Source organism: Ahaetulla prasina, chromosome 4 (assembly GCF_028640845.1).
Source record: "Ahaetulla prasina isolate Xishuangbanna chromosome 4, ASM2864084v1, whole genome shotgun sequence".
NCBI classification, from domain to species: domain Eukaryota; kingdom Metazoa; phylum Chordata; class Lepidosauria; order Squamata; family Colubridae; genus Ahaetulla; species Ahaetulla prasina.
The window spans coordinates 41566095-41583824 of NC_080542.1; the positions used below are offsets into that span (position 1 = coordinate 41566095).

The following is a 17730-nucleotide window of genomic DNA, read 5'->3' on the forward strand; positions in this document are numbered from 1 at the left end:
TCTTCTCTCTGCGCACGCGCGATTTTTTTTTTTTTCCCCGGCCACTGTTACTCTAGACGTAAGAAAATGGCGGTAGAAGGGCCGGAGCAGGTAAGCGATTTCTGCGGATTGCTGAATCACATCAGCAGTCGCTGCCGCTTTATACAAAAAAAGAAAAGTGTTAGGGAAAGGGGAGAATGTCAGCGGCTATTTTGTGTTCTGCTAGCGAGAGATCGGAGGGAAACGATTTGGAAAATATGTAGGCTCTCGTATATCCGGTCAGAGTAATAGGAAGAGGTGCGGCTTCTCTGAGGGACCCGTTCCGGTCTTAGAAGGTCGTTTGTAGCTGGTGACGTTATAAGGAGGGGAATAACTATTTCCCCCTCCCGCCATAGGGAAGGGCATATGTATATTAATTTACGTGTGTCCACCTGGGCTACCTGGAAAGCCACACCGGGAATTGAGGATGTTCTCAGCCCCTGAGAAGTGGGAGAGGGAATAAGTCTCTGGAAATGGGGTTTAGGACTTTTAGGGGAAGCTTTGAACTTTGCTTTTTGCCATAGATCTCCCCCCCCCCCGTAAAAAATATATTTTTGGCCTCGGAGGTTGCGGGGACCTCCCGGGGGACCTGGGCGGACCCTTGGGAATCAGAAAAATTGGGAATCAGAAAAATCCTGGGGGGGGGGACCCTTGGGAATCAGAAAAATTGGGAATCAGAATCAGAAAAATTGGGAATCAGAAAAAAAGAATGCATTTTCACACCTGGTCTACCTTTTGGTGTACTTCCACAATGCATTTTTGTGCTAACACCTGCCATGTAAATGCTGGTAATGAGACGGACAGACAGATGAGTGAAATGATAAGTGGGGAGAATGCGCATGTTGTGAGGTAAAATACGAAAGTGCCTTGAATGTTCATGTTTTTTTTTTATTTTGTCATATCAGTATATATAGGCATTAACATGAAATGAAATAGCTATATAATGTATAAGCATATATATGAGCATAAGTATGTAATAACTATATTAATTGGATATAATGAAAAGAAACAATAGGACAGGAAGGGTAGGCACTTTTGTGCTCTTATGCACGCCCCTTATAGTTGTTGCGAATTCAGGTTATTACTTAAGAGGACTTTTCTGTGGAAATGGAGATATGAAACACATGTAAAGTCTTGTTTTAGACTTAAATTATTTTTAAAGAAAGAAAAGGGTTAGCTTAGGGACTAAAGGAAATATGAAATGGCAGTTACAAGGTGCCAGGAATTACCTGTGCTCTGACTGAAGGGCTATGCTTCAAAGGGAGGTTGTCTTATGACTTATCCTGTTCTGCTTTTCTTTGACAGATGGACCTGGATGAGGGCAAGGGTGGAACAGGTCTGCGCCAGTATTACCTCTCCAAGATTGAGGAGCTGCAGGTAAGAGTTATTGATTTACTGAAAGATTAAAAGTCATGTTATTTTCTTTACAAATAAACTTTTTCTTCTGATGGGTAGATTAAGCTTTGAAACGTTTGGATTGTAGTTGATTTGAAATGTGATTTCTGGATAACTTTCAACTTTGTATTCATTACTGCTGATAATGTGTAGCACAGGGGTGTCAAACTGGATTTCTTTGAGGGCTGGATCAGCATTGTAGTTCTCTTGATGCCTCCTGCTGGCCAAAATGGGGCATTGGGGAACCACCCGCAGTCCCCTACACCCTGTTTTTGGCCTGAATGGCTTCCTGCAGCACTTTGCTGGCCAAAATGCAGCATGTGGGGAGTGGCTACAGTCCCCCGCACCCCGTTTTTGGCCTGAATGGCCTCCTGAGTAGCCAAAACAGGGCACAGAAGGGGACCGCCTGTGCCCCTCCAATGGATGCCAGAAGCACTGCAGGCTGGATCCAGTCCACAAGCCTTGCGTTTGATACCCCTGGTGTAGCATAATGTAGCATTTGCATTAATGCTTCAAAAAGAAAACAGTAAGATGTAAATTTATTTATTTATTTATTTAAATTTTTATGCCGCCCTTCTTCCGAAGGACTCAGGGCGGTGTACAGCCAAGGTTAAAACAATTAAATATACAAAATTAAAATATCAATTAAAATACGTATTCAATAATGGCCAAATTAAAACCGTCAAATTGACCCAGACTAAAATACCCCATATAAAATTACTAAAAATTAAAAATTTGAAAATTTAAAAATCAAGCCAGTCCCGCTTGGATAAATAAATAAGTTTTTAATTCACGGCGAAAGGTCCTTTTCTGGGGCTCATAATTGTGAATAAAGACAGGTATGTATGCAGAAAAAAATGGGGTTTTGACATATGTTTACTATGTTTGATATGAATCTTCAAGGCATGGTGCATATGGTCTTGAAATATGCTGGGGAATGAACTCTCCTTACTAGTATGAGAGCTAAATCACTTGGTTATTAGTATTTTATCCAGTTGAATAGAAATAGTGCAGCTGCCTTTGATTGCCTTAATTGATAGCTTGAAGTGGTACAAATGCTTTGCAAAGCTTTTTTCTCCAGATTATGTAATACTTATAGCAGGGCATATATGCTTTTTTATTATTGTGACCTCTAAGCAATGGTAATTGATTTCTGCCTGAGTTTTTCATGATGTATTGTTTTTTTCCTTTTCCTTGAAGTTGATAGTCAATGATAAAAGTCAGAATCTCAGACGACTGCAGGCTCAGAGGAATGAACTTAATGCCAAGGGTAAGTTAGAAATAGTGCTTTGTTGGATTGCTTTTATGATCAAAAAATGAAGAGCAGAATAACCAAAATTGTAAATATTTTAGGAGTTGAATATGGTATTTTAAATGAGTAATAGCAAGACAATCTAGATAATTATAATTATCTAGATAAATGATAAATAATTTTTATATTATATCTCCTAAATAGCTAAAACCAAATTTATATTGCAGAGCACAGTGGAATTGGTCTGCATATAGATTCATACACAGCTTTATGAAGCACATGGTTTTCTTACTAAATAAGTTTTAATTAAAGATATATTTGCAGTCCTCAAATGTTTATACATATGAAGCTTATATGTTAACTTACGTATTTTATAAGCTTATAGAAATGTGATTTTGTAGGCAAACAGAGATGAAGAGAATATCTTAGTTGATGAGTAGGAAATTATTTACTACGGGTGTTCAAGAATCTGAATGCCAGTTTGTATACCAAGCCAGCTGTCTTTACATTGTGTTGACTAAGTTTTACTCTTCTGCCATCCATCCAATCACCCTATGCTGATGCATTATTTATTGTTTAAATACTTTATATATTCTAGTACGCCTGCTTCGTGAGGAATTGCAGCTTCTGCAGGAACAGGGTTCCTATGTGGGTGAAGTGGTGAGGGCTATGGACAAAAAAAAGGTGCTAGTCAAGGTATGGTCTTCCTTGCACAAATCTATCACTATTTCAGATATTTGCTCCCTCAGTTGGAAATAGACTGAAATATTAGTTGAGAATAATAGTGTTTAGCATTTGTTAATATTTACAGCAAATGGATATGATTAAAACACTTCTGCTCAAATATTCACTCAGTCAAGATTGCTAAGATAAAATTGCTGTGTGGGGAGGGGAAAAGAAGAGTTTCATGTATACCACAGGTAATCCTTGACTTGTAATGTATCATTTAGCAACCATTTGAAGTTACAACAGCACTGAAAAAATTACTTATGACTGGTCCTTGCACTTATGACTGTCACAATATATCCATGGTCATGTAATCAAACTAGGTATTTGGCAGCTGATATGTATTTATGATTTTGCAACATCCCAGGCTCATGTTATCCCCCATTTGCAATCTTCTCAGCAGCTTTCAACAAGCAAAGTCAATGGGAGAAGCCAGATTTGCTTAATAATATGGCAAAAAAAGTCGTAAAATTGGGTGTAACTCACTTAACTACCTTGCTTAGCAAGAGAAATTTTGGTCCCATTTGTGGCCCTAGTTTAGGATTGCATGTACATAGAGCATTAATGTAATAAATACTGTATGCATGTTTATAATTCTCAGATCTTTCAGACAAATTGGTAGGAACTTTGATAGCAATGTTGTATTTGCGATATTGGAATAAAATTGACAGTGACTAATCTAAATTTAGATTTATCATAGCAACTGTGATGTTTAAATCAAAGGTTACCTAGTTAAAAATTAAGCCTCTTAATGTAGTTTGCCACAGTATTTCAGGACAAGAGCAGCAAATATATTATTCTTTTATGTATTAGATCCTGCCCTTATTTCATAAGTAACTCAAATCAGCGGATAAAATGATTTAATAGTGAATGTTGAATGAGTCCAGTTTTGAGATGCCTTGCAAAATAAACTATCCTAAAATAATTGAGGGTTTTCTGTTTCATTTGCTTTTACAACAGAAGCTATGAGCTAGCTGTGATACAGCTGTACAATAACAGCATTACTTATTGACCTTAGCTTGTAGGCTATTTCAATACAAGAAATATTTTTTTCCATTAACTCCATAGAGTTAATTAGCCATTTTGTATTTCAGGTTCATCCAGAAGGCAAGTTTGTGGTTGATGTAGATAAAAACATAGACATCAATGATGTGAGTAAGCAGTTTCTGGCTTTCTGGGGATAAGGAAGGCCATAAAGTCTTCCCTAGATCCGGATTTGTGATTCCCCCCCCCCCCCAGTGGTTCACAATTACTTACAACTTATTTTCCTCTTTACTGTCCAGGTGACACCAAACTGTCGTGTTGCTCTGAGGAATGATAGCTACACACTGCATAAGATACTACCAAACAAAGTGGATCCTCTAGTTTCATTGATGATGGTGGAGAAAGTTCCAGATTCTACCTATGAGATGATTGGTGGTCTTGACAAGCAAATCAAAGAGATTAAGGAAGTGATTGAGCTTCCAGTTAAACATCCAGAGCTTTTTGAAGCCTTGGGGATTGCTCAACCGAAGGCAAGTGAAAAGTGTTTCAAAGGGGCACAAAACCTTGAGAAATTGAAATGATATTGGACAGCTTTTGAAAAAGCCTTCAGTAAGATAGCAATATCAATGGTTAAGAGGAGCATATGTTTTGTTTTAACTTCAACCCTTAGTATATACCCACGATGGCAAATCTATGGCACGCGTGCCACAGGTGGCACACACAACCCTCTCTGCTGGCATGTGCACTGTCGCCCCAGGTCAGATCTCCATGGCAAACAACAAAACAGAAGCTCACAAAAGAAAAAGATCTTACCTCTTGCCACGCTGCCCGGTGTTGGGATGCCCTGCCTCCCGCCGGCCAGCTGGTCTTCAGATCTCTGCTGTGCATGTCCGTGTGTGCGCATGTGCATGTCCACATTTGCGCACGTTTATGCATGTCTGCTCATGCGCACGTTCAGGTGCAGTTTGGGCACTTGGTATCTAAAAGGTTTGTCCTCACTGGTATATACAGTCCAAAAATCTCAGTACCAAGATCTTGAGGTATTAGAGCACTTTTGTTGTTCGGTATATATAATGGATTAGGTAGGTTGAGGATTTCCACCTGCAATGTTCTCTGAAAAGCAATAGATAGGCACTGTGATAATTCATAATTCAGTGGGTGTTGAGGCAAGCTTATTTGTAAGTAGTTTCTTTGGGTATTTTTCTCTTGATTTATAAGTCAGGATATGCTTATAAGATTTAGACATTTAGAAAATACCTCTTGACCTTTTGTTCCTGCTATTCCCTGTGTTTAATGGAGGAATTGAGAGAGCTGAAAAGGGTCAAGACATCTACAATGCCACTGTAGGAAGATAAAGAATGAATCCTATCAAGTTAAGAGCCACTATTGAGGCCTACACTGTAGGATTAGGAGTGGGCAAATGTCAGTATTTCTCTGCTCTTAATGTGTCCATAGTGTGCTTCCTGATGACTTGTTTACAGTTTTCTGGATCCTTCTGGGTAAGGGAGATTTAAAAGTTTATCTTCAGGCTATACTTAAGAATTTTCATTGCATCCGATAGATAAAATCTATCTGGATTTATTCTCAGTTGGCGACAAAGCATGGTGCATGTGCTTTGGAGATGCCTGAGGAATGAATTTACTCAGTTATCTGGGAACACATTGATCCTCATGGACCCAGAACTGTAAGTGTTGGCGCCCTGTGAATTAAGTTGACTTTGACATAGTGTAAGCCGCCCTGAGTCTTCGGAGAAGGGCGGGATATAAATGCAAATTAAAAAAAAAATTAGATCCATGTCCTCCTGGTTGTTAAGTCTACCTGGGAGATGACGTGGATGGGTCCTAGTGATGTTTAATTCATCCTAGGGGGAGTGGGGGGATATTGCTGCTACCACTTAAAATTGTGCTACTACACCTTCTCAAAAAGCCATCACCTGATCCCACCTTTCTGGATATTTTTGTCTCCCAACTTTCCTTTTTATGAAAGGTGATTGAGAAGATGATCATGATGCAGCTTTAGAGGATCCTGGATGATACAGATTGTCTGCACCCCTTTTAGTCATGTTTCAAGCTCAGAAAAGGGACAGAAAGGGCATTGGTCATACTTTTGAATGATATCTAGCAGGAACGGGATTGAGATAGTGAATTCATATGAACTCTTCTCAATAGTCTTTGATATCACCACTCATAGTTTTAGTTTAGCTTTCGAGGTGGGGCACAATTTTATACTGCTTCACATTCTCCCTCCAAGGCTAATTCCAGTCAGTGTTGATAGGTCCAGCCTGCTGTTCCTGCTCAGCAGGGTATGGTACTGCAAGGCTTGGTGCCCTCTCTACCCTTTTTAAGATTTTTAACTATTTAATATGGAGCTGCTAGATCAGACTATCCTTCATAGTGGACTGAGGTATCAATTCGCAGATTCAGATGAGGTATCATGCTTAATTCACCTAAAATATATTTTTGTTCTGGGTGAATTAAGTGATGTTATGGATGCTGCCTACCGTGGTCTGGATAGGGAACACTGGGCTTCAATTGAACCCTGGTAAGATGAACGGGCTGTGAGTAGAACGCTCCTCTGTATCTAGGAAGATTACCATGTTTGGTCTTGGATAGGGTTGTCCTGTCCTAGACAGACCTGGAGTGTAATCTGATGTCCTGGATCCATGACTCATATTCAAATAGAGGCAGTTATGATTAGGAGGGTCTTTTGATTTGCCACCTAGGAAGACCGCCTTCTCTGCTGTCCTATGGACAGAAGTAAGGTGGGCCTGGACTCTAGTAGCCTTCTGGAAGAATATCACCTGATTCTGACAACTGGCATGGGGATTTGAGAGCAACATACAATCCTAGGAGTGGTTGGTGGGTGGCTTGAGGGCAGTCCATCTTTTTAACTTGTTAACTTTTCTTTTTATCTCTGTCTCTTGCATGACTGTGGCTTTCATTTGTAAACCCCCAAGATGGATAGTGTATAAATTTGATAAATATTGCAATTGATTATAGGCAATTTGGAAAATGAATTGCTAATTGCTAAATGGTACTGAAGCTGATTCTTAATGAAGCACATCACTACTTCTCCAAAACAATGTGTTAAACTCAGGGCCATCTTTCCATGCCTAAATGCGCATATGCATTATTTATTTATTTATTTATTCATTCATTCATTCATTCATTCATTCATATTTTTATACCGTCCTTCTCCGAAGACTCAGGGCGGTGTACAGCAAATAAAACAACAATAATCCAAAAACAATTTAAAATACTGTAACAAGATTAAAAATCTAATTAAACCACTGTATATTTAAAAATATTAGATAAAAAATTACAAAAGATAAAAACCCCTGTTAAGAAACCCGCTAAAACCCCCAAATATTAAAATCAATCAATCAGGCCAGCCCCGCTTGGTGAAAAAAGGCATATGTATGCCTTGTTTCATTGAATAAGAATGGAAGCTGCTTACAGGGTGGGGTCCCAGCATGCTGCATAAAATCCCTGCTGCATTCTTTGAATTTGGAACTCTTATATGCCCCGCTAATCTTAAATTCTCTCATACAGGGTGTGCTATTGTATGGACCCCCTGGTACTGGAAAAACTTTGCTGGCCCGGGCTGTGGCTCATCACACTGACTGTACCTTCATCCGTGTCTCTGGCTCTGAGCTTGTGCAGAAATTCATTGGAGAAGGTAATTTGGGGAAGGATTACATGGTTTGGAATTTTAATTTAATTTATCCAATATATGGATTTCCCAACTTCCATCATTAAACAAAGTAGTTGAATGAACTACACAATTTTATTTTTGCTGCAGTTAAGTGAATCCAGTTCGCTTCATTGACTATGTTTGTTGGAAGTTCCCTAGAAGGTTGCAAATGGTAATCACGTGACCATAGGATGATGCAAATGTAAATAAATAATAGCTGCCAAATGTCCAAATTTTAATCACATTAGCATGTTGAGATGTTGAAATGGTTGTAAGAGCACCTACTGGTCACAAATCACTTTTTTCAGCACCATTGAAACGTTGAATGACTGTAAGTCAAGAACTACTTATAATTGGCACCTTGAATTGCACCTAGAAGCAAACTGGTAATCAGTGCAACTAGTCGAGCAGAGTTGTCACAAAGATATATTGAGGCATTCCCATACTATCCATGCTGCTGACCAGTTGAAGCTTCTGGATGGTGTTAAGGATAGCCCTGGGCATTGTAGTATTTTCCAGGTGATGCATTTCAGCAATATAATATAGTAATCGTGCAACCCGGAGTTAAAAAGATGCCTTGGAAAGAATTCAGGGATAGAAAATGGAATTAAAATTAGAACGGCAGCAAAATATTTAAAAGAATCTCTGTTTGTGGAGGGATTAATGGAATTTGTTTTTCCAACCAGGGGCCTACTGTGGTAATTTCAGGGGACTGAAGGAGTTAATATGCTTGATTTATGATGACAGGTGCACGAATGGTACGTGAGCTGTTTGTCATGGCACGGGAACATGCTCCTTCCATCATCTTCATGGATGAAATAGACTCCATTGGTTCTTCTCGCTTGGAAGGTGGATCTGGTGGGGACAGTGAAGTTCAGCGTACAATGTTGGAATTGCTCAACCAGCTTGATGGTTTTGAAGCTACTAAGAACATCAAGGTGTGTTGAGAGAGGTGTGATATCATAAGCTTGTGTTCACCAATTCTGCTAAGGTAGAATTTTTAAAATCCTAGTTACATGACAAAGCCATTGTGACTTCAGACATACAGTTCAAATCCAAATCTTTTGTAAAGTTTTGTAAAAACTTTTGGAAGATTTTACAAATCATGACAAGCCAAAACGAAAGACATATCTTAGATAATTGCATATATGAGTATAAAGTTATGCCACCAGTAAAAAATAAAGGAGAGGGGATGGATAAAAAGAATTTGGATAGAGGAGGTTAGATATATAAGACAGAGTTGTAATAGATAGCTCAAAAGACACATTTTTAGGCTTGGGAATGGGATAGGATGAATGTTCAGTTCAAAGCTATCTTTTTGCAGGTAATTATGGCAACCAATCGCATAGACATCTTGGATTCAGCCCTGCTTCGTCCTGGCCGCATTGATAGAAAAATTGAATTCCCACCTCCAAATGAAGAGGTAAGAATGGGGCAGCTTTTCATTTGCTTCTTGTAATACTTTCTCCAATAAAGAGATGCTGGAGAGAGAATGTCCATCAGCTATACTGTATTGTACTTTCTATACTATTTTGGCTCTCCTTTTTGATTCCAATAGGCTCGTCTAGACATCCTGAAAATTCATTCTCGTAAGATGAATCTGACAAGAGGAATCAATCTGCGGAAGATTGCAGAACTAATGCCAGGGGCTTCCGGGGCTGAGGTCAAGGTAATGGGGAAATTCTGATTTAAAGGGATGCCAGATCAGCTGCTGTACCTTTTAAAGTGAATTATTTTTGTTAAAAAAGTCATGGATGTGGGGGGGGGGGATATAGTTTTTCAACTTGTGAATAGGAGGGATATTGGCAAGTATTTTCCTGATATTTTTATGCTACTCAAGGCATTCTGCTGTGCAGAACTGTTTTTCAATATTGAAGAGACCATTATTTGCATGGATCTTTTTTGTGACCGGTGAAAATAAATGCTGGTGTTAAAGCATATACTTGCTAAATATTTCAAAAGAAGTATTTTCAAGAATTAGTGCTTGAATTATAATTAGCGCTTTATGCATACATTTAGCATTAGGAACAATTGTATTCTTTTTAGATAAGGCAAAAGACAGTCTGGCTGAGCTCTATGGTCGCTTCATATTTGAATGGAACAGGGCATACTATATTGTACAAATTTGTATTGCAGGGTGTATGTACAGAGGCTGGAATGTATGCATTGAGAGAGAGGAGAGTACACGTAACTCAAGAAGACTTTGAAATGGCTGTAGCAAAGGTACTGTTGGTGATTGATATAAGAGACAAAGGAAATACCCAATATATACAGCTGCCTTCCCTAACTGTTTTTCTTATATACTGAATTGTAATGCTTTTAATTTTGATTCAGAATATCCACTTGGCATGCTAACTGTGTGATAGAAGTATCCCTGAACTTATGATGACAATTAGGATTGGAATTTCTGACAATAAGTGATAAGGTCATAAAACATGCTTGCATCACTTAATGATGGCAATCTCTGCAGTTCTGGTTGTCATTGTTAACTGAATCCTGTAATCATTAGGCAAGCAGGAAGTTGTAAGTCCTAGACTGGCAGGCACATAAGAGAATGGAAGAGAGAGAGTGAGAGGTACACACAGGGAAAGTTAACAATGGTGAGTTGGGTGGGTCAGGGGAAGCGCACAAGAGGCATGGGATAGGTCGGGGAGAGTGCAAGGGGGTGTATTTCCCTTTAATTGTGTACAAGAAGTGTAGATCAAGGTCGATGTGCACAAGCAACATGGGTCAGTGCAGGAGGGGATGTGAGAGGCACAAGTCACTGTGCAAATGGCCTAGAAGGGCTGTGGAGTATGCACGGGTAAGAGAGACTTACCACAGCAACTTTTGATCTTCTCTGCTGGCTTCTCCATAAATTTCTGTGGAAGCCAGCATGAAATGTTGCAAATGGTGATCATGCAATCAATCTTAAGTGTGAATTAGTTGCCCAGAATATTCACATGATCACAGGGGTGCTGGCAAGTCATAACTACTATTTGTTCAGTGCCATCATAACTTTGAATGATTGCTAAATAAATAATTATGGTGATTATTAAAATTGTAACTTGAGTACTACTTGTGGTTAGGCATGACTAAACCAGAACTGCCTTTTTCCAGAGAAGCTGTAGTATGTAATAGTGGGGAGTTCTCAAAAGTTGAATTACTTGAATTCAACTATTACTAACATTTAATTGGGTAGGTGAATGATAGCATACTTACATCAAAAACTGCATTTTTATTAATATAATGAAGGTAACTTGAAGGTACAACTTTATCATGGAATTAATAAGTTGAAAGTTTTTTGGTTAGGGAAAGATAATAAAATATATGGATTTAAACAGCCAGGCTAGTGGTAGAAGAAGACTTTTAAGAAGCTACAATTTATGTGTTACTTGATGCTTTGTTTCTAATGCTGCTTCTCCCTTGGCAGGTAATGCAAAAAGACAGTGAGAAGAACATGTCTATCAAGAAGCTCTGGAAGTAATAAAAAATTGCTGCTATTTCATCAAGTTACTTCCTTTTATGTCATTTACTTGTTTTTCGTGTGATAAAACAATATAATTGATTGTAAATGGAAGAGGGGAAAGGGTTTTTTTTAATAATTTGTTCAGCTTTTCAGCAATTGAAATTAGTTTATAAAACCAAATGAATTGCATGTTTTCTCACTGGAAGCATTTTAGGAGATGAGGTCCTCCTAAAAGCCTGGTTAAGTCTGTAGTAACATGTCTTTGAAACAGCATTTGCAGTTCTGTTTTCAAGTTTTGTAGTTCTACTCTAATTTGTAGCTTGGAAAGGTACATGTTAGATATGTGTGCAACTTGATCCAGAACTAAATATTCTGTATCACTCTATTACTTCATGCTACTCCAGGACAATTCTGGATGTAACTCTTCCAAACCAGACTGGTGTAGAAAACAAGAAAAGTCTGTTCTTGGGTTGGTTGAAATATTTTGTGCATCTTTAATGTCTTTGTGGTTATTGAATGGTGGTAAATATATTGCATTTTCATAATCACATTTTAAGGTAGAGGGAATAAAAACTGTTTAGGGAGAATGTCTTAAAAAATTGTGATATTAAAAACTCATTAACGTTTTATTAAAGGTCTCATTTAACTTTGATGTCTTCAAAGCAAAAAGTGGAATTGCATCTATGAATAGAAACAGTTAACTAAACTTTGCTTTATGAAGTGAAAATTGTATCATAACAAAAATGTAACTAAATAATTACTACTGTAAATTTTTGGAATTAGTCCTGCCAATTAAACTTTGTAATTTTAAGATACAGAACCTGCTTTTCCATTCTGTTCCCCCTCCCCTCCAATAAACTAAGCAGTAGCAACTATTTATTGGGCTGTTTTTATTGAAAATTACAAACTTTTGTGTGCAATAAATCAGGACATGCAATTGTTAGGAGACTAAGAACTAAGTTTTGTGGACTCATAGCAAAATCTAAGCTTTCAGGGAAGAGGCTTCTTAAGGCATCCTTGAACTATGTGGTCAAAAGTAATAATAAAAGTTTCATGTATGTGCTGTTGTAAATTTGGGTGAGTTCCAAATGTGTTACTTTGAAACTACTGATTTTTTTTTATAAGTTCAAAGTACTCTTATCATTACATTCAGAACCAACTGGATATGCGTTGCAATCAGATACAAAACTAGATGATTTCATGTACTCAATATAGTTAGAATTGTTTCCTTTTAAACATGCTGCATATGAAAAATAATTTTGCAGTCTACATTAGGGGATCCCAACGCCCAGGCCAGGGCCCGTTACTGGGCTGTGAACCATTTGAAACCGGGCCATGGAAGTGATGGGTGAACACACACATGCAGATCCCCACTTGCACAAACTTGCACATGTATTCCATTTGTGAGAGTGCAAATGAAGTGCATATGCGTGCTTGCTAGCCACTCCTGTGGAACCATCCCCTCCCTCCTGCTGGTCCACAATGCTGGAAAGGTTGGGGAACTCTGGTCCAATAGGGCACAGTGCTGTTCAAAGGCTATGCAGTGTAACCTCATATCTTACTAATTTATAGTATCTTTCATTTTAAAAATTTTCATTTAACACACTAACCAATGTACCACATGCTTTAGAATAGAATAGAATAGAATAGAATAGAATTTTATTGGCCAAGTGTGATTGGACACACAAGGAATTTGTCTTGGTGCATATGCTCTCAGTGTACATAAAAGAAAAGATACGTTCATCGAGGTACAACATTTACAACACACTTTAATCAGTGTCTCCAACATCCTAAGGAACTGAATGAAAAACGATTTTTAACACCAATTGCTGCTAAAATGTATTTTTATTTTTAAAAAATTAACATAGAAATTGGTAACATACTTGCATAAAAGGTAAACATCCCATCAGCTTCTACTTAGCCAAACTATATCAAGGGGCAGGTCAGGAAGCAGGGAGATAATCTTTGGAAGATTTAAGTGCTAAGGGCCCAAAAATCTAGAAAATGAAGGCACTTGAAGTTAGAAAAGGTTGAGGAAATTACTACTAACATCCTTTGGCTGGTAGCCCCAGGAATATTTCCTCTAGCATTGTAACCTTGTCGTAAAATATACTTTCCATTGTCCTAAATCACACATACACACACACACACACACATATATATATATTAATGAGAAATTATTGTTAACAGCATAGCATTATCTGAGCACCGACCCCTTGCCCTTTGTGATATTGTAGAATATCAGTTGCATAGGGTGGAAAAGAGGCCACCACCAAGTATACATTAACAAATTTTTTTCAGGAAACAAAATTGCATCCCAACCCAACAAAAAGATAGTGCAATGATTAAATGCCAGCAAAACCGGCAGGAATGGACACAAGGTTTGGTTAAAAGTGAGCAGCAGGTTCCTGCATTGCAAGACTGCAAAAGAGGTAGAAGCAACTCAAAACAAAAATTCCTAGTGCCCCAAAAGCAAAGCACATATGAAGGACAGGTTTTGGTGAGGGAGAAGAGCTCCCTTCTCTGCTGAAGGATGCCTTATATGAGTCCATACAGAGTACTGAACACAATATGCGATGGCAACAGAATCCCCCCCCACCTTCCAAGAGGAAAGGATAAGAACTGTCTGCCTATTGATCCATTCCAAAGTACCAGGAAGTGTGGAATGCAGAACTAAGTAAGGCGAACACCAAGCACTTGTTCCAGTTCTTGTCTGCGCTGCTGAACCTGAAAGACAGAAAACCATTATAGAGATAGATGAGAGCTACAAATAGAACAACACCAGATAAGTATTTAGCTCCTTCCTTACAGAAGTAGTTTGGAGAACTCTTAAGTGCTCTAATTGACATTTCAGGATAAATTATACCAGCTCCACCAAATATAACACTGGACAGAAATTATAATTGTTTCAGCAATAATTACTGTGGAAAGTTGTTACGCTCTTCTACAAAGACGTTCTATGGGAAAGCAAAAAACAGGGAAGTCAAATATAAGAAGAAAAGCACCTTTGAAATCTGCACTGAAACAGCGATTGCACTTTGAAGACTGCACTGCATTAAAAATTCAGTTCTATGTTCACTCTGCCTCCATGTTGAAATTAGGAAAAAATGTTAATTTTTTAAAAAGTTACACTGAATTATGCTCTCCTACCTTTGCAAAAATGTGTCGTCCAACAGCTTCTTGCATCCATGGCTGCTGATAGAAATCAGCCCGTCTCTCTTCTTCTGGGTTCCCAGCCACATCTGTGATGATCTAAGGCAAAATGGAGGCATGGAAGAGGGAATTGTGGAATGTTTAATGTTATGTTACAAAACAGAACTCCACTGAGACTTGGTCATACTGAAATTTAGCTAGTTATGAATATTATAAACTCCACTAGATTTCAATCTAATTCAGAAGCTCCAGGAAGATTGACAAAAATATAAAGAAAGGGAGGCACTGATATACCTAGATTATATTGCGCCATATAAATATTATTATAACCCTGTAATGTATTAATATTGGGCAGTCACATGCATTTGAAGAATAAACATAATGTTTAGTCTCTATTTTATTTCTTCCTTCCCATTTAAAATGCATCTTTCCCAGTCAATGGAATAAATGATCTACTTCGCATATTTTCCTTTCTTCAAGATATGAAAAAACTCAGGGGAAGGAAGGATTACTTGAAGCCTCATATAAAAGTGGGATCAACAAACATGTAAACAAAAAAGGAAATAATTTCTATTCATGTAGCATGAATTTTAAAATGTAAGGGTAATTGACAGGTTAATTTGCATAATTTTGATATTTGAATTCAAATTCATAGGAGTACCAGATAAAGGGCAGTAAAAGCCAAATTATGGAAGCGTTCAAGTAATTCCACATACACAATTATGCTAACAAGCTTGATTTACCGTATTTTTCGGAGTATAAGACACACTTTTTTCCCCCTAAGAGGCTGAAAATTTGGGTGTGTCTTATACTCCAAATGTAGCCTTTTCAAACTTTTTTTCAGCCCTAATGAGGTGCTAGAAAGTGAAGCAATCTCCATGTTTTGCCTGCTTTTCTCATTGTTTCTCTCTCCAAAGATCAGTTGTGCTTTAGAAGCTGTTTTTTATCCCCAAGGAGGGGATAAAAAGGACAAGCGCGTGCGCTCAAAACCAGCAAACTAATGTGCTGAAGCTGACCAGACTAAGGACACTAGCCAGATGAATACCTGGTAGGCAGATTTTTTTCCCCCTATTTTCTTCCCCCAAAACTAAGCTGCATCTTATACTCCAAAAAATGCTATAATTCAATGTTGCTTACTTTGGGGTATACACGTATGGAGTTATTTACCCCTGCATAAATCCCCCTTAGTTATCCAAATACTTACCTTCAAATCTCTCTGCTGAGATCTGATCCACTCCTGAATAAAATCCTGAGGATTATTACTAAAACTCAGCATAAAATCTCGTTGTGTCTTCAACTGATTAATAGATTCGATTGTTTCATGAATCTGTACAAAAATACAAAAAGTGCCTTATGAAGAAGAGCAAAATTGCCACAATTGAATAAGTCTGGAAACAAACACAAACGTATACCTAACCCTAACCTTCTAAAACTGTGTTAATAATGTGGGAGTCCCAAGATTTGGACGGATATCTATATTGCCTAGAACAAACAAGTAATGACCATCAATCAATAATCTTCAAACCCTCCAACAATGTATAGCACCAGCTGCTATTTTAAATCAATGCATTTAATAAAGATTCTGGAGCAGGAAACAAATAGGAGAAAGGAATAGAGACACAAACACAATACTGAGAAATATGAATGGAAGATGTGAGAACGCTAACTTCCTATTGTCCCTAGACAACATGGTGACTAGGAAAGATTAAAGAGAAAGAATACAAATTGTTTTTACTTCTTTTTCTAATTTTGATTTTTCCTTTGCTATCTTTGCACTATCATAATTTTTAAATGTCAAGTCAGGCAAAGAATTTACTCACCCGTTTACTGATGCTTTTCTAAGTTCAAGTAACAGGAAGATAACAGAAATTCAAATTTTGAAAATCCATTTAAAAGGAAAGATAGATACATGGCATGCAGTGTAAATCAGGCACTAAAAACTTACTCTTCCTTTGTTTGGATCTTTACAATTAAAGGTATAAACTACTACACACACAGGTAATATAATTCTAGTTTTAATGTTTTTATATTTCTTTTTCTTTCTGCCACTAATTCCAAAAAAAAGTTCTAAGTTGCTTAAAACAATGTTGAAGTAAAATGGAATTAAAAGAAAACCGCAAAACAACAATTGCCTGTTGCAGGGAAGAGACTTCTGACATCATTATTCCCCAGAAAGCCTCTGGGGATTGATGGTGTAGTAGAGCCCCTCCTTGAGGTAGGTAATTATTACTTTGTGTTTTGGTCACTTGCAAGCTGCTTATAATCTCTTTTGTAACTGAATAGGATTTAAATTGCAGAAATAAAATTAAAAACAGTAATACTGCACCACTGAAAATATGTCACTAAATTGTGGCAATGAGACTGCAAATGTGGGGTTGTTTGCTCCCCACTTCCCTGTTCTAGTTTAAAATCCTCTATTTATTCATCTGCTGTTCCCGAGACACTTTAGTGGGCAGTTTGTTTTTTCCTTCTCAAACATAGATAGAAAACATAGCATATAAGAAACTTTTCCATGACAAGTATGATTTTGTGAATGCTGTTGGTAACTAAATCTTCCTAAAGGGGCTATATTTCTAAATATAGTATCATTCACACTACATTATTCCTCAAGCTAAGAAAGGTTAGTCTTTTTCCTACCACACAGTTATCAATAGGCTACCTTGATATCCAGGGAAGCAATTTCTTGTTGATTAGTTGTGGAGGCCAAGAAGTTGCTCATTTGGGCTTTCAAAGGGTCATCTACTTCCACATCAATGTCATAACAGGCTGTTTTCTTTTGATCGTTAGGGTCCACACTAGACAAGCCAAGACAGGAGGGTATGTTAAGAGGTGAGAAGTATTCTTTCTCAGAGTTATGCCTTCACCATCATGTCATACAGATTAGTATAAGGATTAGTTTCTCTCTTAGACTACCTCAGAAGTCTTCTATAGAAGTAATGTAAATCTGAAATGTAAGTATCCCTTACACCAAATAGAATGTGCAAATTGGAGCAGCTCCAGGAATTGAATATGCATCACAAAATATTTTGTTTAAAATATGTAAATATTGCCTTTCCTGCTC

The 17730-nt window shown here is 37.7% G+C and overlaps 2 protein-coding genes across 2 annotated transcripts in view; one reads left to right on the forward strand and one right to left on the reverse strand.

The window, feature by feature from the left end:
• Window positions 1–15: 15 nt before the first annotated feature.
• On the forward strand, window positions 16–12393 carry PSMC5 (proteasome 26S subunit, ATPase 5). The gene is made up of 12 exons (XM_058183348.1): window positions 16–90; window positions 1324–1395; window positions 2614–2683; window positions 3264–3361; window positions 4486–4542; window positions 4675–4905; window positions 7927–8053; window positions 8816–9006; window positions 9393–9491; window positions 9627–9737; window positions 10205–10291; window positions 11481–12393. The coding sequence occupies exons 1-12, from the start codon at window positions 67–69 to the stop codon at window positions 11532–11534; spliced, it is 1221 nt and encodes a 406-aa protein (XP_058039331.1). The 5' UTR covers window positions 16–66; the 3' UTR covers window positions 11535–12393.
• Window positions 12394–13342: 949 nt separating this feature from the next.
• The window catches only part of SMARCD2 (SWI/SNF related, matrix associated, actin dependent regulator of chromatin, subfamily d, member 2), a 46487-nt gene continuing 42099 nt past the window's right edge, over window positions 13343–17730 (reverse strand). The window contains exons 10-13 of the mRNA XM_058183346.1: window positions 17329–17464; window positions 15874–15996; window positions 14667–14768; window positions 13343–14243 (exon numbers count right to left, since the gene is read on the reverse strand). Coding sequence (XP_058039329.1) covers window positions 14190–14243; window positions 14667–14768; window positions 15874–15996; window positions 17329–17464 — 415 coding nt within the window. The 3' untranslated portion in view covers window positions 13343–14189. The remainder of the gene's footprint in view (window positions 14244–14666; window positions 14769–15873; window positions 15997–17328; window positions 17465–17730) is intronic.

What these genes read in the sequence shown, in the direction of transcription:
- PSMC5 (XM_058183348.1), top strand. Translation starts at nt 67, where the DNA reads ATGGCGGTAGAAGGGCCGGAGCAG. An exon ending in AAAAAAAGGTGCTAGTCAAG is followed by an intron (nt 3,362 to 4,485) that starts GTATGGTCTTCC and finishes TTTGTATTTCAG; the next exon opens with GTTCATCCAGAAGGCAAGTT. An exon ending in GCAGAAATTCATTGGAGAAG is followed by an intron (nt 8,054 to 8,815) that starts GTAATTTGGGGA and finishes TTATGATGACAG; the next exon opens with GTGCACGAATGGTACGTGAG.